The following is a 25,885-nucleotide window of genomic DNA, read 5'->3' as shown; positions in this document are numbered from 1 at the left end:
GATCATTTTCTGGACAGTATACATAAAAGGCTATTTTGCAGTTAATGGCTAACTGCTATTTGACATTTAATGAGCTAAAAATACATTAAAAGAACTCTGATAGTTCATTCCCTTTTTGAAAAGTGTTCAGAAATCTGTTTTAACACAAAGTGCTATTAAATATTGTACCCATATTTTTCTTGGTCATTGTTTTAAACTGTGTAACAGGAAGTATTATTACACACTTAGAGTGCATACAGGTTATTGACCAAGTTTTTCAGAACTTTAGAGGTGAAGGGTTCTGTAGTCTGGCTTCCTCCACCAACCGGAGAACTGAGGCCCAGGGAAGGAGGGCCACGTGCTTGATTCCAAGGGGTCACTCTGAGCCAGTTAGTGATGAGACCAGAATATTTCTCTATCTCTCCTCATTTGGCAACAACAGAATCCCTAGGTACCCACCAGAAAGCTATGAACCCCAGCTCCTGCGGCCTCCACCTCTTATATACAGGTTTGCCTGTTTTCTCAGTCAAACTGTGGAATGGTTCGACACTGGAGAGCCTTGGAGTTCATTTCTCAGGCCCAGAAATCAAGTGGATCTACTCACAAGTGGCTCAGATGACCGAGCATGTTCCCTGCTTGTTCCCAGCCTCACTCTCCTCGTCTGTGAAGTGGGGGTACTAGTGTTCCCTGCCTCTTAGGGGTGTCGTGACGACCAGATGAGATTGTGTGTTCATAGCATGTGTTTTGGTTCCAGAAGTGTGAGGACCTCTGTGTGGCTGGTGAAGAGCACAAATGATATAGCAGTCCCCTAAAACTCACAGAATTGAAGAATCTTTTCCATCTAAATGTGTATCTCAGTCTCTGTGATTTTTAATAATTTTCATGTGACTGAGTTTTGAAAGCTCTGCTATTAAATAAGTTCTTGGGCGGAGGTGGAGGTAGTTGGGCTTCCTTTTTTACAGAATAAAGGTGAAGCCAGCTTAAAATTTTTTAAATAGCTTCACATTTCTTTCTCTAGGACATTTTCAAAGTGTACATTTTGAGGCTCTTTTCTGTAATCAGAGATTGTTCTAGTCTTTAATATGGGTCAGCAGACTACCCCACTGCCTGTTTTCTGTCGATAAATATTTATTTTATTGTGTGAACTTACCCGTTCCCTTGTGTTTGTTCATGGCTAGGTCCCACTACACAGTCAAACTTAAGTGGTCCAGTTACTGTGTGGCTCAAAAAGATTAAAAAATTTACTCTGTGGGAATTCCCTGGCAGTCCAGTGGTTAGGACCTGGTGTGTTCAATCCCTGGTCAGAGAACTAAGATCCCACAAGCTTTCTTCCATTCATGAGTTGTCTTTTCACTTTCTTGACCTCGTTATTTATAATGTGAAAGTTTTAATTCTGACCAAGTTCAATTTATCTTTTTTTCATTTGTTGACTAGCTTTTGGTATCCTGTAGAAGAAATCATTGCCTAACCCAGGATCACAAAGGGCTTCCCTTGTGGCTCAGTTGGTAAAGAATCCACCTGCAACACAGGAGACCTGGGTTCAATTCCTGGGTCAGGAAGATCCCCTGAGGAAGGGAAAGGCTACTCACTCCAGTATTCTGGCCTGGAGAATTCCATGGACTACTTAGTCCATGGGGTCACAAAGAGTCGGACATGATTAAGCGACTTTCACTTTCACTTTAGGGTCACAAAGATTTACTCCTGAGCCACCTTCTTCGAAGAGTTTTACCATTTTAGCTCTTAGGTTTAGAGATATGATCCATTAGAATGAATTTCTGTGTATGTTGTGTGGACAGGGTCCGGCTTCATGTTCACATGTGGTATCCTGATGTCCAGCATTATTTGTTGAGAAGACTGTTACCCCCAATGAAATATCTTCACACTCTACATCATTCTTTCCAACTAAGCTCTTATAGAAAATTGTTTTTTTCTGTTCTTTTTAGCAAAAGGCAGATTCACCAAAACAGTCAAAACACTTTTCATATGATGCTCTGTTGATCTGTCCACAGCCCAGCAGACCTGGTTATCCCAGTCCGAGGTCCAGCGAAGGATTTTATCCCAGCCCACAGCACATGGCTCAGACCAATCACTACCAGGTACGCATCCATTCCAGGTGTAAGGTGTGTTCTTTTGTTCTTCACTTTCAGAGTGGGGAAGTACATTATATGGATTGATATTGATGAATTAACACGTATATGTTTGATTCCAGTTGTAAGATGTGTTCTTTTGTTCTTCTCATTCAGAGTGGGGAAGTAACATTAAACATACTGATATTGATAAATTAACACATGTATCTTTGTATCAAACAAATGAACAATTCTTTCCCAAGCGCCAGGTTTCCTCACCTTGATAAGAACAGCGATAGGGCATTTCCCACAGGCCTTTTTGCCTTGAAAGGCTCAATTGATCCTTTCACGCGGTTGGGAGTTAGATAGAAAAAAACTGCTTTAGATGGTTTGAAATCTCTTTGTTGTGAAAATTCCTAAAAGTTATCTGGCAGTAATATATCCCTTCTGACTGAAACATAGTAACTGATAATAGCATTTCATGTTTAGTAAAATATTTTTTGATTAAAATATTTAAATAAACTGTGAGAGCTGTCTATATAAGTTATTTAAAAGTTTACTGTGTGTCATCAGTATGGAATTTTGGTATAAATCAGTGCCTAGAGATCTTCACTGAAGTGTGTGTTGATGTTTGGAAATACAGACTTGACTGCACTTTATCTCCTTAAAAAGTAGCTGACAGTCCTGCCATCCAGCAGCCTGATGAGTTCGGGAAGCAAACTCTGATTCCTTACTCTGTCCTTCTTTTGACTGAGCGAGAACCGTACAGAGAAACGCCTCCTACTTCCCTTCTGCTTGCCACTGTTTCCCACACTCACCTAAATGCTCTTACTCTGCCTGCGCCATCACTGTTAGACTGTGCAGCCGTGCCTCTCCCACCACCTGCCCCGGTTCATCAGTGGACAGGCCTACAGGGGCCCTGTTTCTCCTTCGCTGGGGGCGTCATGGTGAGCTGGCAGGAAGGGACCTATAGAGCAACAGCTTAGCCGTGTGTCTGGCCTCCTGTTGCTTCTACATCCGAGGATGGTCTGCGCTCAGCATTGTAATAAGTGTGCGGAGTAGAGAATGTGTGCTTTCCTAGTGTACATTTGTGTTGGCTCTCTAAGCCAACAGATGACCTTTCTCGAGACCATAGTTGAGAGTCCATTTCCTTGCTTTACTGGCTCCTAGAGGTACCTGCACTCCTGACTCATGACCCTGCTTCTTCCATCTTCCAAACCCCAGTATCTCTCTGAGCCTTCTTCAGTAGTCACACCCCCTTTTCTTTTCCCTCCTGCTTCCCAGTTGCATTTTAGGGACCTTACGATCTCCTTGGGTCCACTGGGACAGTCCAGAGCAACCTCCCCATCCCAGGAGTCTGACTTAGAATCACGTCTGTGCGACCCTTTTGCCGAGTGAGGTGCTCACAGGTCCCAGGGCTCAGGCCTTGGACTTCTCTGGGGAGCCGTTTCTCTGCTGCCACTCTGTCCTCTGCAGTCTCAGTTACTTCCTGTCACCTGGAAGCAGGACTGTGCAGAAGCCACTGTGTCAGAGCGTGACCTGGCCGCTTCGCTCATCCGCAGGTCTCTGGCTACCCTGGCCCACATGGAGTCACAGCCATGGCTGGCAGCATCTACCCAGGTCAGGCATCTCTCTTGGACCAAACAGATTCGTGGAATCACAGACCACAGGAGATACCCATGTGGCAGCCCAGCGTGGAGGTAAATTGGATGTCCTTGGGCTTTGCCTTGTTAATTGATGAGGCTGTACCCAAGGCACCTTTCATTCTGAATCCTAAGATTTCTTGGTTTAGATGACCTGATTCTAAGATCAGATGCTCTCTGGGTCTGTGAATCTTTTTAACTAAAAGATGAAGAGATGCTACCATCATTAGTCCATTCATTTGAAAAACAGAGCCCTACATGAGGCCAGTGGACATACAGAACCTCCAGCTCAGGCGCCCATGTTAATTTTTGCTAAGTTTTTCTGGAGAAACCAAGAATCACTCCTGTAATATTAAAAAACACTTCTTGGAATCCAAGAACATCTGTAGTTGTCTGCTATTCATGCTCTTTTCCTTGGAGTAAACATGCTTTACACTTCATAACATGCATGTGTCACATTTAACCTTCCTCCCATTGTTTTACTTCCAGATCATTTCCACTTTTTTTTTGCTCTATTTAATGATGCATTCTTTGCACACATCTTGGATTACTTCTTTAAAATAGATCCCTGCAAGAGAACAGTTGTATACCTCTTAAAGCTGTGTCACCCACGTTAACTTGAAGCCCAAGGAAAAGCTGCTCTGCTTAATTTTTTTTTGAAAGACACACAGAAAAAAAGTAAGAGCACCATATGTGGACGCCTGAAAGTGACCCTCCCAACTCCCCCTCCAGGACTCAGCGGCACTGGACCTGCGTGGCCTCGGGCAGGCGCTGCCCACGCACCTGATGGAGGAGCGGCTGATGCGGCAGCAGCAGGAGATGGAGGAGGACCAGCGTTGGCTGGAGAAGGAGGAGAGGTTTCTGGTAACTGAGGCGCGCTGGGTGCTCTCGCTCCTCGAGCCCTGGGGCGCCCGCTGTCCCGCCAGATGGCGGCAGGGTTCATCTTGTCCAGAGCAGGAGCGTCTGCTCCCTCAGGCTTGTAGCAGTGGGTGGTTTGCTTTTCTCAACTGACTTTTTCCGGATAAATTTCTAGGACGTCAGCAGTGGCATTGCGGGCTCAGACGTAGAACCATTTCTGTGGCTTCGCATGACTATCACGCTCACACAGAAACGACTCCCGCTCAAGTGGCCGCTTGCACACAAGACACCACCTCTTGCCTCTGCAGGCCGGTGACTAGACAGGCAGGCCCCGGGCTTGCCTTCCTGGGTCCTCGAGTTCACGGTCTGAGTGGCACAGCCCTCCCCCCACATGCCTCTGGGTTCCTGGCAGGAAGCGTCTTCTTGGGACAGCTCTTGCCAACAGCCCCTCAGAAGTCCCTGGGGACAGAGGAGTGGTGATAGCGGTCTCTGCGTGTCACGAGGTCCTCAGTCTCCCGAGCCCTCTCCCGTCAGCCCTCCTTCCTGAAGTAGCGGAAGAGAAGGATGGCTGGATGGAGCCAGGACTCGGGGAGCCCTCACACAGCGCCACACCCAGGGGTCCAGGGCTGGTCCCTGGGGCCTCTCATCACCCTCTGTGCTGAGGGACCGGACACCATCGGTGAGGGGGATACAGCTGTGTTCATGACTCTGGGAGTCCTTCAGGCGCAGAAACACTTAAATCAACAGCCAGTGGTTTATAAGACAGATACCCTGTTTTCCCTCATTGATTTGTATTTTAAAAGTGAGCGTCACAAACTCTGCAGATTAGGCTGACGATGTTGCGGTACCAGTGTCTGGTCTGTGGTTGCTCCTGGGGTGAGGAAGGCCACAGCCGTGAGCTGTTCTGAGCGGGGGAGCCGGGGCGCTCTGTGGAGCTGGGGTGCCTGCGGTGGCCGGGTGCACACAGATTGGGGTTCCGAGGTGGACAGGCCCAGGAGGCGCACTCAGCCTCCGGAAGAGCTGTCTGTGGGGGAGCTGACCAGCCTAAGCCCATCTCCACCGTCTGGGTGATGGCAGGTGTCTGGAATCAAGGCTGGAGACACTGCCGGCTGTCAGCTGTTGGGTTTGTTCCTTCTAACTGAGATAACTTACGTACCACAGACACACAGATCCTAGGTGTACAGTTTGATGAGTTTTGATAAATGTGTAAGTCCATATAACCTACTCTCTGTACATAGAACTTTTCTGTCACTCCAGTAGCCTCCAACTCATATTCAAGATACATTGACGAGTCGTGTAACCTACGCCACGGGGACCCAGGCCGTGCCGTGTCCTGTCACAGGCGTGGTGTCCCTGTCCCCTGAGCTCACGACATTCCCGCCGTTTGTTCCGACCCTCTCCCGTACAGCTTTGTGATCTCCTGTAAGTTCACCTCTTGCCTCTTGAAGTCTCTGCTATTCATTCAGAGCTTCCTTCACTGACAGCTTGGGCTCTCATTCCCATTGACTGTTGCTGTCTCAGTCACTCAGTCATGTCCAGCTCTTTGTGACCCCGTGGACTGTAGCATGCCAGGCTCCTCTGTCCGTGGGATTCTCCAGGTGAGAATACTGGAGTGGTTGCCATTTCCTTTTCTGGGGGATCTTTCCGACCCAGGGATCGAACCTGGGTTTCCCGCATTGCAGGCAGATTCTTTACCATCTGAGTCATTCTTAGTTATTATTTTTGTATATGAATATGCATAGAGTTTTAGGAAATTACCTTGTATATAACAATATTTATCACATGAAATCTTTTTCACTGATTTCCTTGGGCTATCTGTTGTCACTTTTTAAAAACATTTTTCCCCTTCATTCTCAGTTACGTATCTCATATTGCCCCTGAAGCATCTCTTGCCACCTTTTGTATTAAATAAGTTCTTGCCTGCTTTTCTTGCTTTTATTTTTAAAGTTAACGTCTATAATAGTTTATTAAGTATAATGTTGGCTTTATATTTTAAAGAATAACTTTTTAAAACCTTTTAAAAGGTTTAACGTGATGAAGTGTGTGAAGCATTTTGCTTGGTTTTATGCTGAATCACATTCCAGAGAGGAGTCCCCAGTAAGTCATGGTTGACATCCTTTTAAGGTCCTGGTTTATCTTGTTCGTGCTGTTTCATTAGAGATTCCTGTTGATCTTCATAAGCAAGAATGGTTTATCATTGTCATTGTTATAGTTTCAAGATCAAAACAGTGTTGGTGCCATGAGACAAGTTGACTAACCGCTGCCGCATCAGCTCTGGGTCAGGTAGCCAAGGTGGGGGCGGGGGAGCTGAGAGCAAGTGAGCCGTCAGCCTGGGTGACTGGTGGACGAGGCGCAGCCCCACCGCCCGGGGAGCAAGGCGAGGAGGTGGGGGAGTGAATGCCACGCCTGGCCTCTCTGCAGTCCTGTCTCCTCCCAGCTGCATCTCCTGCCCCAGCCGTGGTGACGCTTCTAAAACTCGGCTCTGATCCTGTCCTTCTCTGACTCAGAATCTGCCGGTGGCCACCACCAGGTGACCGCCCGGGGCTCTCCATCCATCCTGCCCTCCGGGCCCACCCCCCAGGTCAGCCCCTGATTGTGGTGGAGAAGACGGACCCCGGGGAGGTGTGCAGGGCCGGCCTAGCAGCCGAAGAGCATTCCAGGGCGAGGGCACAGCGAGTGCACGAGCCTGGACTCTGGGCCAGCTGGGTGAGGGTGTAAAGTCCTCGTCGTCATGACCCACATAACTGTCTACCGCTTTATGCTTCACGTATTCATCTGTGAAGTAACTATACTGTCCTCTGTAAAGGGCGAGAGCACCTTCCTGTCGGGTGGAGTTGAGGACTAAGCGTGTAACCTGTGGAGGGGGGAAGGAGTACACCATGAATTTCTCCAAGGGCTTCTGTCTCTCTATCAGCCGGGAGGCGGTGCTGCTGAGAGTCTAGGACTCTTAGACCATGCACCTCAGCCAGAATACCTGTGGGCCGCTCCTAACCCCTTTTCTTTTTCTTTTTCCTAAACCATTTTAGACCTGATACTCTAGTAAAATAAAAAGCAGTTACTAGGAAAAAGGAAAATTTTTTAAAGATATAGAAACTTTTATTATGAGCTCCAACAGATCTAAAAATTACTATTTAGATTGCTCTAGAAATTTCGTCCTCTGCTTCTGTCTCATCATGCCCCGGTACCAACAAGTCCTTCCTGACCTGCCCTGGTCCTCAGGCTGTGCTGGGCACAGACCTGCCACACCCTTGGTCAGCTTGCATCCTGCTGGAGGAGTCACCTTCTTCTTTGAAAACTTAACGTTGCTTTGTCAGTAGTAATTCCCAGATTTTTTCTAATAGATCAGAGTCAGCAGCTATTTAGCGAAGCATCCAGTTTTAGGCCCTACCTCGTTGTGTGAGGTGACTTTTTATCGAGCACTTTGGAGAGTCGCGCATCCCTCAGGTCTCTCCCCTCTGTTGGCACATCTTTGTCAGGGTGGCAGGCTCTTGCCTGGAGCACAGGGCCGCGACCTACATTGGCATCTTGGTGGCATGTCCCACCTCCTTCTCTGATGTCATGCAGCCCATGCAGTTTCTGAGATGGCTCCACGGCGGTGAAAGCTGTCCTACAAACCAGCCAGAGAGAGCCAGCAGGCTTGACTGGAACCTCAGTGCGCCGGGCAGACCTGCTTTCCTCTTGGGTGCTGCTTTCAAGGAGAGAAGCTTTGCTCCCTGTTTATTTTGGTTGCTGTGCGCACAGTCATTCTCTAATGCAGGGCTGTGCTGAAGGCAGGGTTTTAACTTTAAAATGAGAATGTTTTGAGTATATAAAGGCCGCTTTGTGTTCTGAGAAAGGAAATGAACATTGGAGCTGTTTTCCCCCTCGTGGCAGTGCCAGCTAGCAGGAGTGAAACATGAGTGTCAGGATGGGGTTAGAGGGTCCCAGACAGGACTCTGCTCCCAGCCAGGCCACAGCCCGCCGAGTTTCCTCCATGGTCCAGGTCTGAAGACAAGGTGGTGTATGGGGAGAGGACTTCAAGTTGGAAGTCTTCCTTCAGCATATATTTGCTAAACATCTCGTATGTGCCCATTTCTGTGCCAGTTCAGTTCAGTCGTGTCCAACTCTTTGCCACCCCATGGACTGCAGCACTCCAGGCTTCCCTGTGCATCACCAACTCCCAGAGCTTACTCAGACTCATGTCCATCAAGTCGATGATGCCATCCAACCATCTCATCCTCTTCTCCTCCCGCCTTCAATCTTTCACAGCATCAGGGTCTTTTCCAAGGAGTCAGTTCTTCACATCAGGTGGCTGAAGTATTGGAGTTTCAGCTTCAACATTGGTCCTTCCAGTGAATATTCAGAACTGATTTCCTTTAAGATTGACTGGTTGGATCTCCTTGCAGTCCAAGGGACTCTCAAGAGTCTTTTCCAACACCACAGTTCAAAAGCATCAATTTTTCAGTGCTCAACTTTCATTATAGTCCAACTCTCACATCCATACATGACTACTGGGGAAATCATTTCTCTGCCAGGCACTTACTTGATCCTTATAACAGTCATTCAGGTGAGGCCCTGGATCAGGAGAGGTGAAGCCCCTTGTCCACGGCAGCTTAGCATCCGTGCAGTGGGAGAAAACAGATGTGCCTCTTAGGGAAGGGGTGCGGAGGCCCAGCAGGCAGCACTTCGCTTGTTGGCTGGCCGCGGGTTTTCAGTGATGTCAGCGGTGCTGGGGCACGGGGCCTCACGGACAGAGGCAAGCGCGGGACAGAGGCAGCCTGGCGGCTGACACGCTCAGCTTTTCGGGGAACTGCTCAGGAATTTAGTCAAAGGTTTATACACAGAGCTGTTCACCCAGAGCCTGTTCATGCAGGTGAAATTTTGAAAATAGCCCAAATGTTCAGCAGATGGCAGCAGGTGAGCCGTTTATTGTGCTTCCCACGTACATGGCGGTCTCAGTGCTTTGCCAGCATTACCTCGCTTAATCCTGACAGTGATTGGGGTAGTACGTGGCGAGTGGTGTCACCTCCCACCCGTGTTACAGATGAAGAGGTTGAGGCCCGGGCCACACAGCTCGAGAGGACCCGGGCCTGACCCGAGTCCCACACCCTACGTGCATACATTGCTCTGCTTTGGCGGCATTTTCTACTCTACGGACAGTGGAGGTTGAGTGCTTTTTTCCCTTTGAGAATGAACTCGTACATCAGATGGCTGGTACCAGTGCCCAGGCTGCTTCCACCTTGTTCTGTGTGTGACAGCATTCACACTCTGCAATGCTGTGCAACATTATCCCATGTTTGCCGGCTTCCACTGTGTAATGTCGTATGAAGGCTACGGAATTATGACGTGATCTCACTTGAAAGCACATGTAAGCAAAGCGAGACACACAGCTCATTTCTCCATCACCACCTCTAACAGGTGCTTGTGGCTAGTGTCCTGTGCCAGACCCTCATCAGGACGTTCTTTCCCTAACAAAGGTAGTTTTTTCTGTGTGGTCTCTGCCAAATGCAGGGTTTCTGAAAGAGACGGTGGACTGGTAGAGACCAAGAAATGCATGGTCAGCCTGGAGAGGGCAAGGGAAACGCACCCTGAGATGCGCTTTGGCCAGTGTGTCTGGCACGGAGGGGCAGGTGTCGCTGTGGCTGCCTGTGGGCTCCGTGAAGTCCGCACCGTCGTGGGCCAGGCTGGGGCCACTGTGCGGCGTTGTTTCTGTGAGGAGGAAACCCACCAAGCTCCACGCCCTGACAGCATATGGCCTACTTTGTTTCGTCTTCTGTTAGTGAAATTCACCTACTATTAAGTCGAGATTCCTCTGTTTGGCTTCGAATTCTGGATGCACCATGGGGGGATACCATCATTGGACCATTTGCTGGTTTGGCGAGACAGCCAAGTAGGAGTAAGCCTCCACCTGCCGGGAAGACGGCATTGGTGCCTGCTCCCAGGGCAGGGGTTTCTCAGGAAAGAGAATGCATTGCTAGGAAGAGAGGTGAGGCCCACATCTTCATGTGCCACGTGGGGCAGGGCACAGGCCAGTTCTGTTAGCTGTGCACGCATGCAGAGAAGGGGCTCTGCTAGGCCCGCTGACCTGCACTTGTCACCTCTGGGCTTTGAGAGTTTTTCTGAAACTGTGGGACTTTCAACTCTTCAAGATGCTTAGTACAGAAATACATCAGCGGTTTTCAAGCCAAGAATGAAACTGCTTTGCTTTTGTTTCTCCAGAAACCTGACGTGCGGCTCTCTCGAGGCAGCATCGACAGGGAGGACGGAGGTCCTCAGGGCCCGGTAAGCAGCTGCCCGCATCCTCGTCAGGACCTGGACCTCTTTGTGTCGTGGGATATCCACACATTTTAGTATTTGTCATACGGAACACAGTAACTCATTCCATAACAAACCGGCATTCCAGCCAAGGTTATTAAAACACACTGTACACAAAATTTCTCCCCCATTACTAATACGGTCTTTTCAGTAGTAAGCTGAAATATTGAAATACGTACACACATTAACTGTTCCTACAACAAGTTGTCATCTTGCCAAATTTGTATGCTCTTGTTTCACGTTTTATGAAAGTTTTCACAGTCACAGAAAATTTGTTCAAGCAGGAGATTTTTCTCCTGGGTGTTGTAGGAGAAAATGCCTGATATTCTCTTTGAAGACCTAGCTTATTAGTATTCTAAATATATTTAAAGCCTGCTAGAAATATTCCCTGTTCTTTAGGGGAGAGTAGTTAAAATTATTAGGATTTCTATCAGCGTATATCTGGTTAAAATAAATTAAGAAAAAAATAATAGAAAAAAAGAAATTCCCAGTAAAAAAGGGAAACTGCCACTTGCTGGGTAATGGACTTAAGGAGATAAATTTCCACCCTGGTAAGGCTTCCGGATAGACATAAACCACTTCATTTCTAGACACACATGCCTGCCTACATACGTACATATGTACAGACATACATAGAAACACACATACATGAGACCAGGTTGTCATCCAGCTCCAGGATGCATAGTTTTCCCTAGTCTGTGCTATAAGATCCAGCTCCCCTAAGACCTGGCCCCTGGAAGATGTGGCCAGTCACCAGCACGTGAAGGTTTGGCCTTTACCATCACACACCCACACACACACACACAGCTCTACAGGGTGTTGGGCGTTTGCGCACACACACACACAGAGTGGGCTCTGTGGACAGAGTGTTGGGGTTCTTTAGTCCACATGTGCAAAATCACATGGTCCCCCATTTAACATCTGCACACAGTGCTCCTTCCTTATGTTGAAAAGATGACATACACCTGAAAGCATTTTCCTCTAAGATCAGGAACACAACGAGGATGCTGACTTTCCTCACATTTATTCAACATAGTATTGGAAGTCCTAGCCACAGCAATAAGACAGGAAAAAGGAATAAAAAGAATTCAAATTAGTAAAACTGTCACTGCAGATGACATGATACTGTGCATTGAAAATCCTAAAAATGCCACCAGAAAACTATTAGAACTCATCAGTGAATTCCATAAAGTTATAGGATACAAAAGTAACATACAGAAATCTGTTGCATTTCTCTACACTAAGAAAGAACTATCAGAAAGAGAAATTACAGAAATAATCCCATTTACCACCACATCAAAAAGAATAAGATACCTAGGGATAAACTTCACGTAAGGAGACAAAAGACCTGTACTTTGAGAACTGTAGGATGCTGGTGGGAGAAACTGAGGACAACACAAATGGCCGAGAAGATAAACTGTGGTTTTTGGACTGGAAGAAGGAGTGTTGTTAAAATGACCAGTGCAACCCCTATCAAAATACTAATGACATTTTTAACAGAACCAGGACAAATACATTTGAAGTATGTATGGAAATACAAACGACCCTGAATAGCCAAAACAATCTTGGGAAAGAACAGAGCTGAAGGAACCACCCTTCTTGGCTTCAGACTATACTGCAAAGCTGCAGTAATCAAAACTGCAAGGTCCTGGCACAAAAACAGGCACATAGGTCAGTGGGACAGAACAGAGTACCCTGAAATCAGCCCCCACACTATGATCAAGCAGTCTTCAAACAGGGAGTGTTCAGTTACCTGGTGGAAGCTGCTGTGGTCCTGGGTGAGGAGCAGTTGTGGCTGCGTGTGCTGTCTCATGCTCCTTGTGTTTTAAAGAAGTGGGTCTCTGCTCAGTAAAAAGTAAATCACCTTAAAATACATGTGTTTTAACCAGTTTATTGTTTTAGAGTCAGCAAGGCAAGTCTCTTCAAAAGTAGGATAGGATTCGGAACATACTTCTTTTCATTCAGTCAGCCTAGGATAGGTGGCTCTAATCGCAGCTGTGGGCACGACAGCCTAGGTGAGGGCTGGTCTGTGTGCCTGCCTGTTCATCCTGTCCCTGGGGTGGTCTGGCTTCCTGGCTTGGCCTGTGGCTAGTGCAGAAGAGATGGGGGTGTCACCCCAGGTCCTTCAGGTGGTAGTGAAAACATAGATGTCCCAGTGCTGTGAAACCTCTTCTCATCACTGTTGTCCCCAGTGGCACCCCTTCTTGTAATGGGGCAAGGCATGGCGGGGGGCATCCAAAACAGATTTCACACTCCTGTAGGCCAACTGGAGACGTCTGTGGACATGATTTCTTTCAAGAAATTCTGAAATTGTGACCGCCCTGACCCCACACCCCGTGGGCTTTATCTGCTTATCAGCCTAATCACCCCCCCCCCCCCCCCGTGCAGGCAGGCCCCTCCCCCGTCTCATTGGTCTTTGACCGCAGTGTTCAGCAGAGGTGTCCAGGGTGGCGGGCAGAGGGTGGGCGGGGCAGCCGTTGCCTTGTGGTGTACCCTACTGCACTGACCCTGCATCTTTTTTCCCCCACAGACTGGCAACCAGCACATATATCAGCCTGTGGGCAAACCAGGTAAGTTAAGAAATGGATTGCACGTCACAGTTTGTGTAATTTGGAGGGAGTGGGTTTTTGATGTGTAGTTTCTTAGCTTTGGAATGCCTCATGATGTATTCATGCTTCTCCCGCTGCACATGTGATGTTTACCAAATTCAGCCCACGCCTAGAGTACTGGAAAACAGGAGTTACCACTCTAATGCGTCAGAAACGGCCTCCCCCACCCCTCAGGGTGCCCTCTCTGAGACCAGCACCTGTTGTAATAACTCCGTTTATTTGGGAGTCGTTTCCATCCTTTCCGTTAATGGACATTACTCAACGGGGCTCATTCCTTTACCAGATCCTGCAGCGCCACCAAAGAAGCCGCCGCGTCCTGGAGCCCCCGGGCACCTGGGCAGCCTGGCCAGCCTCGGCAGCCCCGGGGACAGTTACAACGAGGGCGTCAAGGTGAGCGCCTTCCATCCCCGGTGACGACCCTGCGATGCTGTGCAGCAGGGTGGGTGGGCTCCTACGTCAGCTCCAGACCCCCCTCAGAGTCAGGACCAGCTTTGCTGGGAAACTCTTCCTGTGTTCTCTCACGTGATAGGGCCTCAGTCAGATCCTGTCTAAAGGTTGTTTTCTTACCAGACAGGATGTTGCTTTGAGGTAAAGTGCTAGGATACCTTCTGATGGTACAGATGAGTTGAGCCCAACGCCTGGGGGACGCGCGACCTTGAGCAGGCGCAGTCTCTCCAAGTTCATCCGCGTGGCCTGGGGCGGGGGGTGGTTTCGATGGAGGCCACAGCTGTGTGTGCCCAGCAACATGTGCTGGGGCTGCAGCTGCCTCCGCTGTGTGCCCACTCATGGGTAGGGGCACCTTCACTCCCCGTTAGGTCAGTTATCTCTCAGAATATATCTCTAAAATCAAGATGGTGTGTTGATTTGGTTGGCATTTTTTCCTTCTTCATGGTACCTAGAAAAAGGTACACGTTAGAACCCAGTAGCTGTGGGATCAGTCTTGATAAGCTGTGTTTCACCAACAACCACCATTTATTGAGTGCCCGCTGCTGTGGCAGAACCTGCCCCATGTATTTTAAACCTTACATCAGCCTCACAGGAATGGTGGTCTTAACATTTTTCTCACCTTTCACCTGCGATGCCCCAGTTCCCAGAGGTTAAAGGGCATTTCAAGGGTACAGCTTCCCTGTAGCTGACCCAGCATTTAGCCGCAGACCTGGCTTTCCGTCCACACGCTGTGTGCTGCCCCTCCAGGTTCACACCAGAAGCCAAGGGGCTGATTCCTCACAGAAGCAGGAGAGTCAGAGAGGTTGCCCAGGCAGAGAAAACATCCTCTCCAGGCGCGAGTCAGCCTGTAGCCCAGAGGCCGCTCTCTGGGACCAGCCTGGCCCCTGCAGGGGCAGCGCGGAGGTTAGCACGGGCCCAGAGGCACCCCTGTCCAAGGGCAGGTCACCAGCAGCCGGAAGCCAGAGTGCTGGTCCTGGGGATGGCCCGGGGCTTGGCTTCCACAGCTGCCAGGCCTCCAGGCCTGTAACTCCACTAGCAGCACAGAGGAGCAGAGAGGACCAACCCTTTCCTAATGTGGTTTCTTGACATGAATTTTAAAAATGAAGAGAGAAATAGGGTTAGTGAAATTTTTTCATTTTCATAAGCAAAAGAAGAAATTTTCAAAATGGCTTGTATTGTGATGAAAAGCCAACTTTAAAAGTAGATCAGATACCAGCTTAGACCTCTGACCTGTGTTCATTTTTAACATGTGGACTAACGTATGAATGAATATAATGGGAAATACACTTGTTACAGGATATATATAGGGTACTGAACAAGTAGAAGTCTTTGTGGAAAGAGTGTGCTTACTTAAAATACACTCTGATTGATAAGTGTGAAGTATTTATCTCTATTATCAAATCCAGTCTGAAAGAAATGCTCTCTTTATTATAATACAGAAATGCTTACCTTTACCTGATATAACTGGTATTCATCCAAATAATAGCCAGAAACCAGTGTCAGTTTCTGCTTGGTGGGTTTACATTTTGGCTCTGAATTACCAAAGTCTTCCAGGACGACCCCTCTCAGCACGAGTGGTTGGATTGCCTGTGTCTCTGCGGATCAGTGGTGTATCCTAACCTTCTGCCAAGGGCCTCCCGATGGTCAAGCTCCAAAAAATAGGAGGCCAGTGCAGATGTCTGCAAAGCAAGCTGGTGCTTTGGGAGGGTCCTCGGGACTGGCCCCTGGCAGCCAGTGGTGACTGTGCTACCCTCACAAGAGCTGGGCAAAGGATAAACACAAAAGAACCAGCCTTGAACAGAGTAGGACAGACTGCCCTCTCCTCCGGAGTCCAGAGTCGTGGTTCCTTGTCGGAGCCCCGGTCGCCACACCTGAGGAAGCCTGCCCTCTGCACACTGACTGATGTCCTTTGAGCCGGCTCTCCTGCCACGTTCGGTGTCTCAGTGCCAGCACCTCAGCTCTCAGAAGTGATGCTGTTGTGAGCAGCCTCCCTCTTTCCAGTGCACACAGTGTGGAGGGTTGGACCTCAGAATCTAGGATTCTGCTAAATTTCTATACCAAAGGGAATAGAATTCAGACAACTCTAAAAAAAGGTCAAGAAATCCATATTTCTCTCAATTAACTTTGTCGGTCATATTACAGTAGAATAGCTTTAAAGCTATAGAGAAAAGAAAACATTAAATAAAATTTCTAGGCTTGAAATAAAGGAAGAACCCAACCATAAGAACTGGTTCAAATGAGGGCTATTTTTTGTTTGTTTGTTTTTAAATGAAGCTCCTGGTGTCTTTAAACACAGCCCCCAGCCAGGCATCTCTACCCCAGCGGGACGGCTGGGTCGAAGCCCATTTCCGAGGATGTTGGATGTTGGGGGGAACTCAGGGACTGAGGGTGTGCTGTTCCTCCTGAACCTCAGGAGTCCAAGGGGCAGTGTTGTGTGAACACAGCATAGATATGCCTCCTTGCTTTGTAAAAGACCCCCAATTCTGTGGATCCTTGCACGGCTGCCAGATTGTCACGCTCGGGCTTTGCATGTGGTTTTCCTCATTTATTCATGAAAACAAGCATGGTGCATGGCAGACCCCTGCTGAATACGTGGGTGCCCTGAACAGACTGCCTGGCGGCTGCGCTGTGCTGGCCAGCAAGCCAAGTCGACAGGTGGAAACCTGCTTCTCTTGTTCTGCTCATGTGTTTTTACGGGGGTTTTGTCTGCTGCCTTTATTAATACTGTTTTTCTTTTTTCCCTTTCTCTGACAAATTTCTTTAACTTGTCCTCACCTTCCGTTCGACAATAGCCATGGAGGGTAAGCACATGGTGTCTGTGTGTCTGTCCAGCTCTCTGTCACACCCTGCTCTGCATGCAAATCTGGACCAGGAGGCGGAAAGCCTGGGGAGGACACGTTCGCTTGGTTTGTCTCCAAAGCAGCACGTGTATTTGCCGCAGAGTGAGCCACGAGCGTCTCTGCAGTGGTGGAGCACTCCTGTCGCTTCCTGTCCCGGGGCTCAGACATGGCCCCCAGAGCTTGAGGCTTAGCACTGGCCATAAAGGACAAGTGCTGCGGCTGTCCCTCGGTCTTGTCAGGATAGACGCATGCTGTCCTTTCGTGCCTGGGTGGCCAGTTTGACTTTTAACGCACTGGCGGTTCCTCCGAGGCCTCGGCACAGCCTTCAGGGCTCAGGTTCTCTTGGACAGCCTTGCTGAAGCCTGCGTGCCCAGGCCCTGTGGCGGGCACCTTCATGTCTATGCCTTGTTTCACACCCATCTCGACTGTGGGTGAGGGAGCAGGGCCTCCCGCCCCCCGCCCGCCCGCCCACAGAGCAGCCCCCGCATGGCTTCCACTGCAGCAGCGCTCAGCACGCAGATGGTGTCCGTTTAAAGAAGACTTGCACTTGTTATAACCATAAATCCTCAGAGAGGCGTGGGGTTCCCGGGTTCTTCCTCTCCTGGTGAATGATTTCGGGGGCTTAGGGCAGTGAATCACCTCTCTGAATGAACCAGGGCTTCGAGTGCAATGCGTGCGATTCCCTCTCATTTCCTTTAACTGAGCTCAAAGTTAGAAAAAGTTGTGCCTTAGTCATTTGTCACTTGGATGAACTGCTTTCCATCATCCTCAGACTGAAGCGTGTCCCCTAGGACAAGACCCCTCAAGTGATCTGCTCTGATCTCTCTTAAAGATCCTTCCTAGCCGCGTTACGGTGATATGACGCCATCTGCTGGACGAGGGAAAGATAACCAGCTTCTGTTTTGGCAGCTTCAGCCCCAGGAGATCAGCCCCCCTCCCACCGCCAACCTGGACCGGTCCAACGACAGGGTGTACGAGAACGTGACGGGCCTGGTGAGAGCGGTCATCGAGATGTCCAGCAAGATCCAGCCCGCCCCGCCAGAGGAGTACGTCCCCATGGTGAAGGTGAGCTGAGCCCTGTCACGCACATGGCAGCGGGTCCCTGTGCCCCTCAGTCCATCCACCCCACCGCTTCAGAAGGTCTGCACCGCCCGCTGACCACTGCTGTTCCCGACCTCGGTCCCGGAGCGTCCTGTGCAAAAGAGTCGTCAACAGCGGCTGCTGGTGCAGGTGGTCTTGGGTGAGAACAGCTGCAGGAGGACGCAGACGGTCTGGTGCCGCCACAGTAGGGGAGGTAGTTACCTTGTTAAAGGGCCAGACAGGTAACCTGGGGAGACCCTGCTTTCAGCTCTGTAGGGCGTTCACCCAGAAGTGGAATTGCTGGATCTTGTAGTCATTCTGTTCCCGATTTATCTTTGGAGAAATGTCTGTTCAAGTCCTTTGCTCATTTTTTAACAGGATTGTTCCTTTTTGTGTAGAGTTACAGGATTGAACAACCTTTTTAGTGTACCAGTGAGCCATCTCTAGAACAGCTGTTTTTAAACCCCACTGTGGAATAGCTGCTTGGAAGTCATGCTATTTTGTGGACAGCCCAGTTACTCCATTCTGATTGAGTTTGTAGCCTATTCCCATGGCAATTGTAACCAAAGTTCTTAACGGTCAATTTGCAGGAACCACAGGCATTTTTTAAAAAATTCTAATAAAACGCAACTAGATACAAAAGCAATCAGGATTTTGTACATAATAAAACTTTTTGGGGTGATTTTGTAGAAGCTCCTTTTTTAACTGTATTATTCTGGCAAAATGATACTTTTTGTATATTGATCAAGTGGTAATAACCAGCCTGTCCTTACTGGTCTTATCCATGCTGCAGGCATAACTTAACACTTGAGTCCTTACATAGTTGATCCCCATGGCCTCATACCGTTTTTAATTACCCTTGGCCCCTTAAACCCTGAGTGGCCAGGGGAGGGCTGTTGTGCCCCATGTGCATAGGGGATGAAGCCCCAGGGTCAGCGTGGCCCCCAGAGCTGGTACCACCTGGCCTTTGTGCCCACGTGTGGCAGTGGCCACACCCTTCCCGGCCGCCCCTCAAGGCTGCGGAGAGCACCGGGGAGAGAAAGAGTCTTTTTGCACAGGCAGCCCACTTTCCCTACCCGAGCCCCTGTTCCCCGGACAGAAGAGCAGTGTGCTCAGAGATCTGAATCTGCCTCATAACGAGATCAGGCTCAGGGCTGTGGAAAAGAAATACAGAAATTCCCCCAAAGTAGTGGGAAGGAAATGAAAGTCCTGTCACTGGAAGGAGACACAGCACGGCTGGCATGGAGCTGCCTGGTGTGCGCCCTAATGCTGGTGTGGTCTCTTGTCTGTTAGGAAGTCGGCCTGGCCCTGAGGACGCTGTTGGCCACAGTGGATGAGACCATCCCTGTCCTGCCTGCCAGCACCCACCGAGAGGTAGGGCCTCATCCAGGGGGCAGTGTGTGGGCCCTCGGGGCTGCGGTGACCGCTCTGCGGGGCATGACCTTCCGGCCAGTGCCCCAGACGGGGACTCTGAGGACCAGCTGTCCATCCTGAGGGCCCCGTGGGGTGACTGGCGCCCGCACCGTGAAGAACGGGACGTCCTGAGGGTGGGTGGGAGCACGGGTGTGGGACCGCGGGCACCGTGAAGAACAGGACGTCCTGAGGGTGGGTGGGAGCACGGGTGTGGGACCGCGGGCACTGTGAAGAATGGGATGTCCTGAGGGTGGGTGGGAGCACGGGTGTGGTACCGCGGGCACCGTGAAGAACGGGACGTCCTGAGGGTGGGTGGGAGCACGGGTGTGGGACCGCGGGCACCGTGGAGTCCTCAGGAGCACGGATGGAACACAGGCTGGGCCGGGAGAGGCCTCCTGCCGGCTTCCTCAAGTTCCTCTGTGAGCGACCCTGGATTCCCACTGAAAGCAGCTATATAAAAACCTGTGACCAGTAAATAAGTCTAACGTCTGGGGTCTGCAACTGGCCCTGCTCACTTCCCTCGCCTCGCCGCTCCTGTCTCCTGTGTTCACTTTTCTGCTTTCTCTCTTGGGGCCCATGGTCTGTCCTTCAGCCCAGCGGGCCCTGTTCGTTTTGTTTTTTCAGTTTTTTGTGTTTCTTTACTTTTTATTTTGAAATGATTTCAGACTTACAGAAAGTTTCCAGAATAGCACCACGAGTTTTCAGGTCCCCCGCCCCAGTCTGCCGCCTGCCCTGCGGGATCACGTTTGCAGTCTCTGCGTGTCTGCTGACTCGGCGTCTGCGTCTCTGGGGCCCCCTGGGAGGGGCTGCACTTGTCGTGCCCCCCGCCCCCTGCCTGTGGTGTTTCCGCTCGCCTTTGCTGACGGCGGGGCTGTTCTCTTGCCCCGCACGGTCACCACCACCGGGGTTTCACGCCGACCGGCAGGCTTGTCTGCTCAGCAGGTCGTGTTCCGGCTTCTCCCTTTGGTGGGTGACAGCCTGGGGCTCACGGGGCCCCTGACACCAGCGTGTCTGTGTGCTTCTCCTGGGCCATCTGCTCGGGCGCTTGCTGTCCCCCACGATGGGACCAGGCCGTGGGGCCCTGGGTACCCCTCCCTGCTGCATCCCCTCGGGAGGCCATTTCCCTGGCAGCCCGCCCAGCCAGTGCCGGGACGTGTGGGGCGGCGGGGTGCAGCACCTGCACGGGTCTTCTGTACGTGACATCGATTTCCCTGCATGACACCACTTAATGTCATTTTGGAAAATGGCTCTGATTGGCTGTCCCCGTGTAGCTTTATATTTCTCTCCAGTTAGGAGATTAGCTCCTTTGTCTGCTTTATTAGACCTTTAGTTGGTTTTCTACAATGAGCAAGAATTTTGCACCAGAATGAGGAAAGTCCAGGTACCAGAAGCGAGGAAACAGGAGCCCACCAGACTCCTCTGTCCATGGGAATTCTCTAGGCAAGAATATTGGACTGGGTAGCCATTCCCTTCTCCTGGGGATCTTCCCCACCCAGGGATCAAACCCAGGTCTCCTGCATTGCAGGCAGATTCTTTACCGCCTGAGCCCCCGGGGAGGCCCCACATGACCAGGTCTGACTGCAGCCGTGGCTGCCAGGCCTGTCATGGCCCCTCCCTGTCTCTGGCTCTCCTGCTTCCTCTCCTGCCTTCCCACCTGTCTACCTGGCCAGGTCCCTCTGGACCCAGTATTAGCATTTCTCTGCTTCTCCTGCCAGGAGTCCCGGAGGCCACCCCCCATCCCCCGCCCTCAGTCCTGACTCCCCGGTGAGACCCCCGGATTTCAGAACCTCCCTCCCTCCGACCTCACTCGCCACCCGCCCCCCGCAGCTCTTCTCTGCTGCTCTGAGTGTGACCATCCCAAGGTGCCCCCCAGTGTGTGTTCACAGACACCTTTTCTCCGTGGCAGTCCTCCTGACACCCACAGATCCCAATGTTTGAGGGCCACCCCCCAGGCTGTCAGTGGGCCTCCCTCTAAGCCCTGGGCGCAGGCTCTCTGCGGGAGTCTGCCCCTACCACACGTTCTTCCTGTGGCGTCAGTGGGACCAGTGTGCACCCACCACCCTGCCCAGCACGAACCACACGTGCACGTGTACACACATGCGTGCACGCGCGTGCACACAGGCAGCCTGCTGTCAGCCACACGTCTCAGGTCAGGCCTTGCTTCTCCATCCGCACGGCCTCGCTCCTCTTCCCTGAAGGACCACAGCCCCTCTCAGCTGTTTGCGCTGCCTCCAGGCTCTCCACATTGTCGGTTCAGCCCCTTCATGCACCAGTGCCCCCTCTGGGTTACTTCATTCCCCTTCCTGAAACCCCTTGGGCCTCCCTGCTGCTGCGTCCCGCAGGAGCACAGTGAGCGGGGGGCTGTGAGGCCCTTCACGGTGGAAGCCAGCAAGCGGGTGCCGTCTCGGCCAACTGTGGGTGCGCGCCCCTCTGTGGCGTCTCTGTTGCTCTTCAGAGCTGTGACCTGCTCTTCTCCGGGTCCATCTGTGTTGGGTGATTTCTCTGATCATCTCTTGTGTCCACAGCTCCGAGGGCCTTGTACACAGTAAGTGCTCGCTGACTGTTTAAAGAGCAGGTGGATAGATCACTGTCTCGCCCAGGGCCTCTTCCATCCCTGCGGCCTCCACTTCGCCCTCTGATCTGTTTGGAAGGGTCTGGAGTTGACATCCAGTTGGGGCGAGGCCTGCTGACATCCTTGAACTGCCTCCCGTGTAGCAAAGGAAGGGCCCGCGGCGGGTGCGGCAGAGGCGTGCAGGCCTGGAGGGGGAGACCCGCTTCCCTCTTGTTTCCAGGGAAGAAAGAGCGTTTCTTCTCCCGGAGGCACCTAAGAAGAGCGCCTAGGACCCCCTGAGCAGTGGCCACAGGCAGCTCTCCTGACCCTCTTGTCCTTGCAGATCGAGATGGCCCAGAAGCTGCTGAACTCTGACCTGGGGGAGCTCATCAACAAGATGAAACTGGCCCAGCAGTACGTCATGACCAGCCTGCAGCAGGAGTACAAGAAGCAGATGCTGACGGCCGCACACGCGCTGGCCGTGGATGCCAAGAACCTGCTCGACGTCATCGACCAGGCCAGACTGAAGGGCCTGGGGCAGCCGAGGCCGCACTGAGCGCGGGCCTGCCCCGCCCCCACCAGCAGCGAGGCCCTGCCCAGCCGGCACCGACAGCGTTTGACTGACGGCTGCTTGAAAATCTCACATAAGTTTAACTGCGTTCTGATTTGGGTTGTTTTTGTTTCGGCTCTTTAATCATGGTGTTCAGATAAGTCCGGGATCCACAGTGTGGCGTTCTTCTGAGAGTAAAAGTTGTATGTGAGAAGCTCTTAAAGAATGATGAAGGACAGGCTGTGCTCGTGTCAGGATATGCTTTCGTGGAAACGGCCAAGGTGGCGACACGCTGATTCCTGAACTGGCCAGACCTCGCTTTGGAAGAAGAGGAGGAAGCGGAGGGTTCCAGGAACCATGGGGCTGAGAAGCCCTTTGCCAACCGCAGACTTGCGATCCAGACTGGAATTTTTGTCGTCAGAACACTCTACAGTTGCAATATGCTAATACCACTTTACAGAGGAAGAATATAAAAGCTATATTTTGAAGACTTGAGTCATTTCAGAAAAAAAAAAAACTACAACTCTCTCCTCCTTCCTGCCTTTCACTTTCATGTGGGTGTGTGAAACATTTGGTTGGAAACTAGCTGTAGAACACACTAAAAACTTTTGTCTTTTTTCACCAGAATAATGTGCCAGTTTTTTGTAGCGATGTTATTTCTCTCGGAAGCAGAAATGCTTTGTACCAGAGCACCTCCAAACTGCATTGAGAAGAAGTTCTGGAACCATCCCTGTTTTCCATTTTTATATAATTTATAAAGAAAAATTAAAGCCATGTTGACTATTTTACAGCCACTGGAGTTAACTAACCCTTCATTGTGTCTGTCTTCCCAGGAGAGAATTGGGCGAAACGGAGATTTGGTTTCCCTTTGATGTCCAGTTTTACCATCCATTCTGTTAAATAATTTTGAAAAATACACCCTCCGTTTAGTTTGTTGGGGGATATAAATTATTCTCAGGAAGAATATAATGAACTGTACAGTTACTTTGACCTATTAAAAAGGTGTTGCCAGTAAAGTTCTTGGTGTAATATCCTTTCTTCTGGTTCTGTTCCTTCAGATGATTTGAAATTTCTCAGATAACTTGTCAGATCAAGTAATATACAGGCAAGCTCCCAAAAGTTATTCATTTCTTTTACTCTCTGTCTTTTTGACAAGTCAAGAACACCACTCAGAAGAACGGCCCAACGTAAGTTAACCTTTTCCTCCATCTTCATGGTGAAACAAGAAACCAAGCTCTGCATGCTTGCCGTGATTGCTACCTGTCTAGCAGTGTTGGGCGGAGAAGGCAGTGGCAACCCACTCCAGTGCTCTTGCCTGGAAAACCCCATGGGTGGAGGAGCCTGGTGGGCTGCAGTCCATGGGGTCACTAAGAGTCAGACACGACTGAGCGACTTCACTTTCATGCATTGGAGAAGGAAATGGCACCCCACTCCAGTGTTCTTGCCTGGAGAATCCCAGGGACGGGGGAGCCTGGTGGGCTGCTGTCTATGGGGTCGCACAGAGTTGGACACGACTGAAGCGACTTAGCAGCAGCAGCAGCAGCAGCAATGTCGAGAGTCTCGTTCTCTTAAGGGGACCGTCAGCATGGCAGGCCCCAGGCCCAGCCTCATCTCCTGGAGTCTGTGGGACGCCAGACTGGGGTTTGTAGTGCTGGGGACCCCGAGGGAGAAGCCAGCGTCCAGTGCAGGGAGTTGAGGGCCCGGCCGGCAGGCGGACGCAGGTCCCCGGGGCGCAGCCCCTCTGGGCTGCAGGGCGTCCTCCGCACCTGGAAGGAAGGGTGGGGATGTTGTCCGCCCGAGTCTCTCTCAGGATCTTGAGTCCCCGAGTCCTCATCTTTAAGCTGGTGATTGTGAGGTTGGATACAACATGCTGAGGTGGTCGGTGAGCTGCCCCGCCTGCGTCTCAGGTTTGGCTGCGGGGCTGTGGGCCCAGCCTCATCATGTGTCCTCCGCCTCCTGGCCTGACTGACTGTCCCTCTGGTACCACGAGCTGCAGGTGAGTCTCAAGAGGTCCTGTCGGTCAGAAGGAGATCCGTCTTGTTTGTGAGAGTGGGTGGAGACAGAGTAGATGTGTTGGGCGCCGGCTCGGGTCCCTGGGGTCGGAAGGCCCGTCCTGGGACTCAGCCTCACTGTGCTGCAGGCATCGGCTACCTGACCAGGCAGTTTGACGCTGGTCCACCCTGGGCAGGAGAAGCAGTGAAGGAGGTGAATACGCGCCTACTCACAACCTCACCCTCTGTCTTTCTCCAAATGCGTGTGTTTTAACACTGTTTTAATTAAAGAGTAATTTAGACTGAGAAAAAGGCACAAATACATTGAGGTTATTGAATTCTTCACAAAGGAGCATGCTGGGGTCTCCGACACCCAGACTTGGGAGCAGGACAGCACCCTGAAGTCCCAGGCCCCCCCCCGAGCCACTGCCTCTACAGGGTGGTTACAGCCCCCCGTTTTCCTTCTCGACTCTACTGAGACATAACCGCGCACTGTCAGCCTGCTGAGGGGATGGCTGGGGCGCTGTCTTCAGACGAGCACGTCCAGCCCCAAGTGCAGACAGCCCCCATGCCCCCACGGCAGCAGCTGGCTGGGTCTCCCGCACCAGAGAGCTGGTCTTGCCCTCCACGTCACTTCTGGAACTGCTGCTCACACCCTTTATCTCGCTTCTTTCCTCAGAACAGTGATGGAGGACACTCCTGTTGCTGCTCATCAGGGTCCGTTCTGTCTCTGATGATGCTTCGTGGTCTGACAGCCTCACAGCTAGTTCACCGGTTCACCTATTGGTGGAGGAGACATCTGAGTTGTTTTCAGTTCCCAGTTCTTGTTTTGGCTGCACCAGGCGGCATGTGAGGTCTGAGTTCCCCGACCAGGATGGAACCCGTGCCCCCTGCATCGGGAGCGTGGAGTCCTGACCTGTGGACCACCAGGGAAGTCCCAGTCTCTGGTTACTATGTTTACGTACAAACACACGTGTTTTCACTTCTCATGGGCAGACAACTATGAGTGAAATTTCTGGAACTTATGCTAAGTGTGAACTTAATGTTAAGAACTGCCAGTCTGTTTACCTGTGTAGAAACCATTTTATACTCCAGCCAAATACATGCAAGGCTTCTTGCTGCTCCACCTCCTCACCAGCATTTGGCGTTGTCAGTCCCTTACACTGTTAGACTTTCTAGTGACTATGTGTTCCAGCTCATTTTAATTTGTGTTCATGTACGATGACATCGAGCAGTCTCTTCCTATACTTACTGGCCATTTACATATCTTTCCTGGGAAGTCTCTGCTCAGATACTTTGCCCTATTTACCATCAGGCCATTTGTCATTCTGGCCCTGGGCAGTAGGGATTCACGGGTGTCCTGGATGCACCCCTCTGTTAGATCCTTGTTTTCCACACATTTTCTCCCAGTCTGGGGCACGGCTGTTTACTTACTTAACTATACCCCAGTGTCATCTTACCCGAAAATTTGGTGAAAGGATTGTTGTCATTGGAACTTCATTGACTTTATAGGTCAGTCTGAGGAAAATTTTGTCTTCAAAAATGTTAACTTAATATATCTCTG

At 50.7% G+C, this 25,885-nt stretch overlaps 1 protein-coding gene across 24 annotated transcripts in view; it reads left to right on the top strand.

Moving 5' to 3' along the window:
* The window catches only part of PTK2 (protein tyrosine kinase 2), a 206,076-nt gene extending 182,730 nt beyond the window's left edge, over positions 1-23,346 (top strand). For 15 of the 24 annotated variants that reach the window (XM_043483576.1, XM_043483570.1, XM_043483568.1 and 12 more), the window contains 10 exons: positions 1,989-2,075; positions 3,608-3,745; positions 4,421-4,552; positions 10,745-10,807; positions 13,371-13,410; positions 13,733-13,839; positions 16,689-16,697; positions 17,646-17,801; positions 19,110-19,190; positions 22,124-23,346. In XM_043483576.1, coding sequence (XP_043339511.1) covers positions 1,989-2,075; positions 3,608-3,745; positions 4,421-4,552; positions 10,745-10,807; positions 13,371-13,410; positions 13,733-13,839; positions 16,689-16,697; positions 17,646-17,801; positions 19,110-19,190; positions 22,124-22,336 — 1,026 coding nt within the window. In that variant the 3' untranslated portion in view covers positions 22,337-23,346. The remainder of the gene's footprint in view (positions 1-1,988; positions 2,076-3,607; positions 3,746-4,420; positions 4,553-10,744; positions 10,808-13,370; positions 13,411-13,732; positions 13,840-16,688; positions 16,698-17,645; positions 17,802-19,109; positions 19,191-22,123) is intronic. The other 9 variants (XM_043483573.1, XM_043483577.1, XM_043483563.1 and 6 more) reach the window with 3 other exon arrangements.
* The last annotated feature ends 2,539 nt before the right edge of the window (positions 23,347-25,885 follow it).

This window comes from Cervus canadensis, chromosome 12 (genome assembly GCF_019320065.1).
Source record: "Cervus canadensis isolate Bull #8, Minnesota chromosome 12, ASM1932006v1, whole genome shotgun sequence".
NCBI classification, from domain to species: Eukaryota; Metazoa; Chordata; class Mammalia; order Artiodactyla; family Cervidae; genus Cervus; species Cervus canadensis.
The sequence above is the reverse complement of the archived record's forward strand: the minus strand, read 5'-3'. Positions and strand labels throughout refer to the sequence as shown.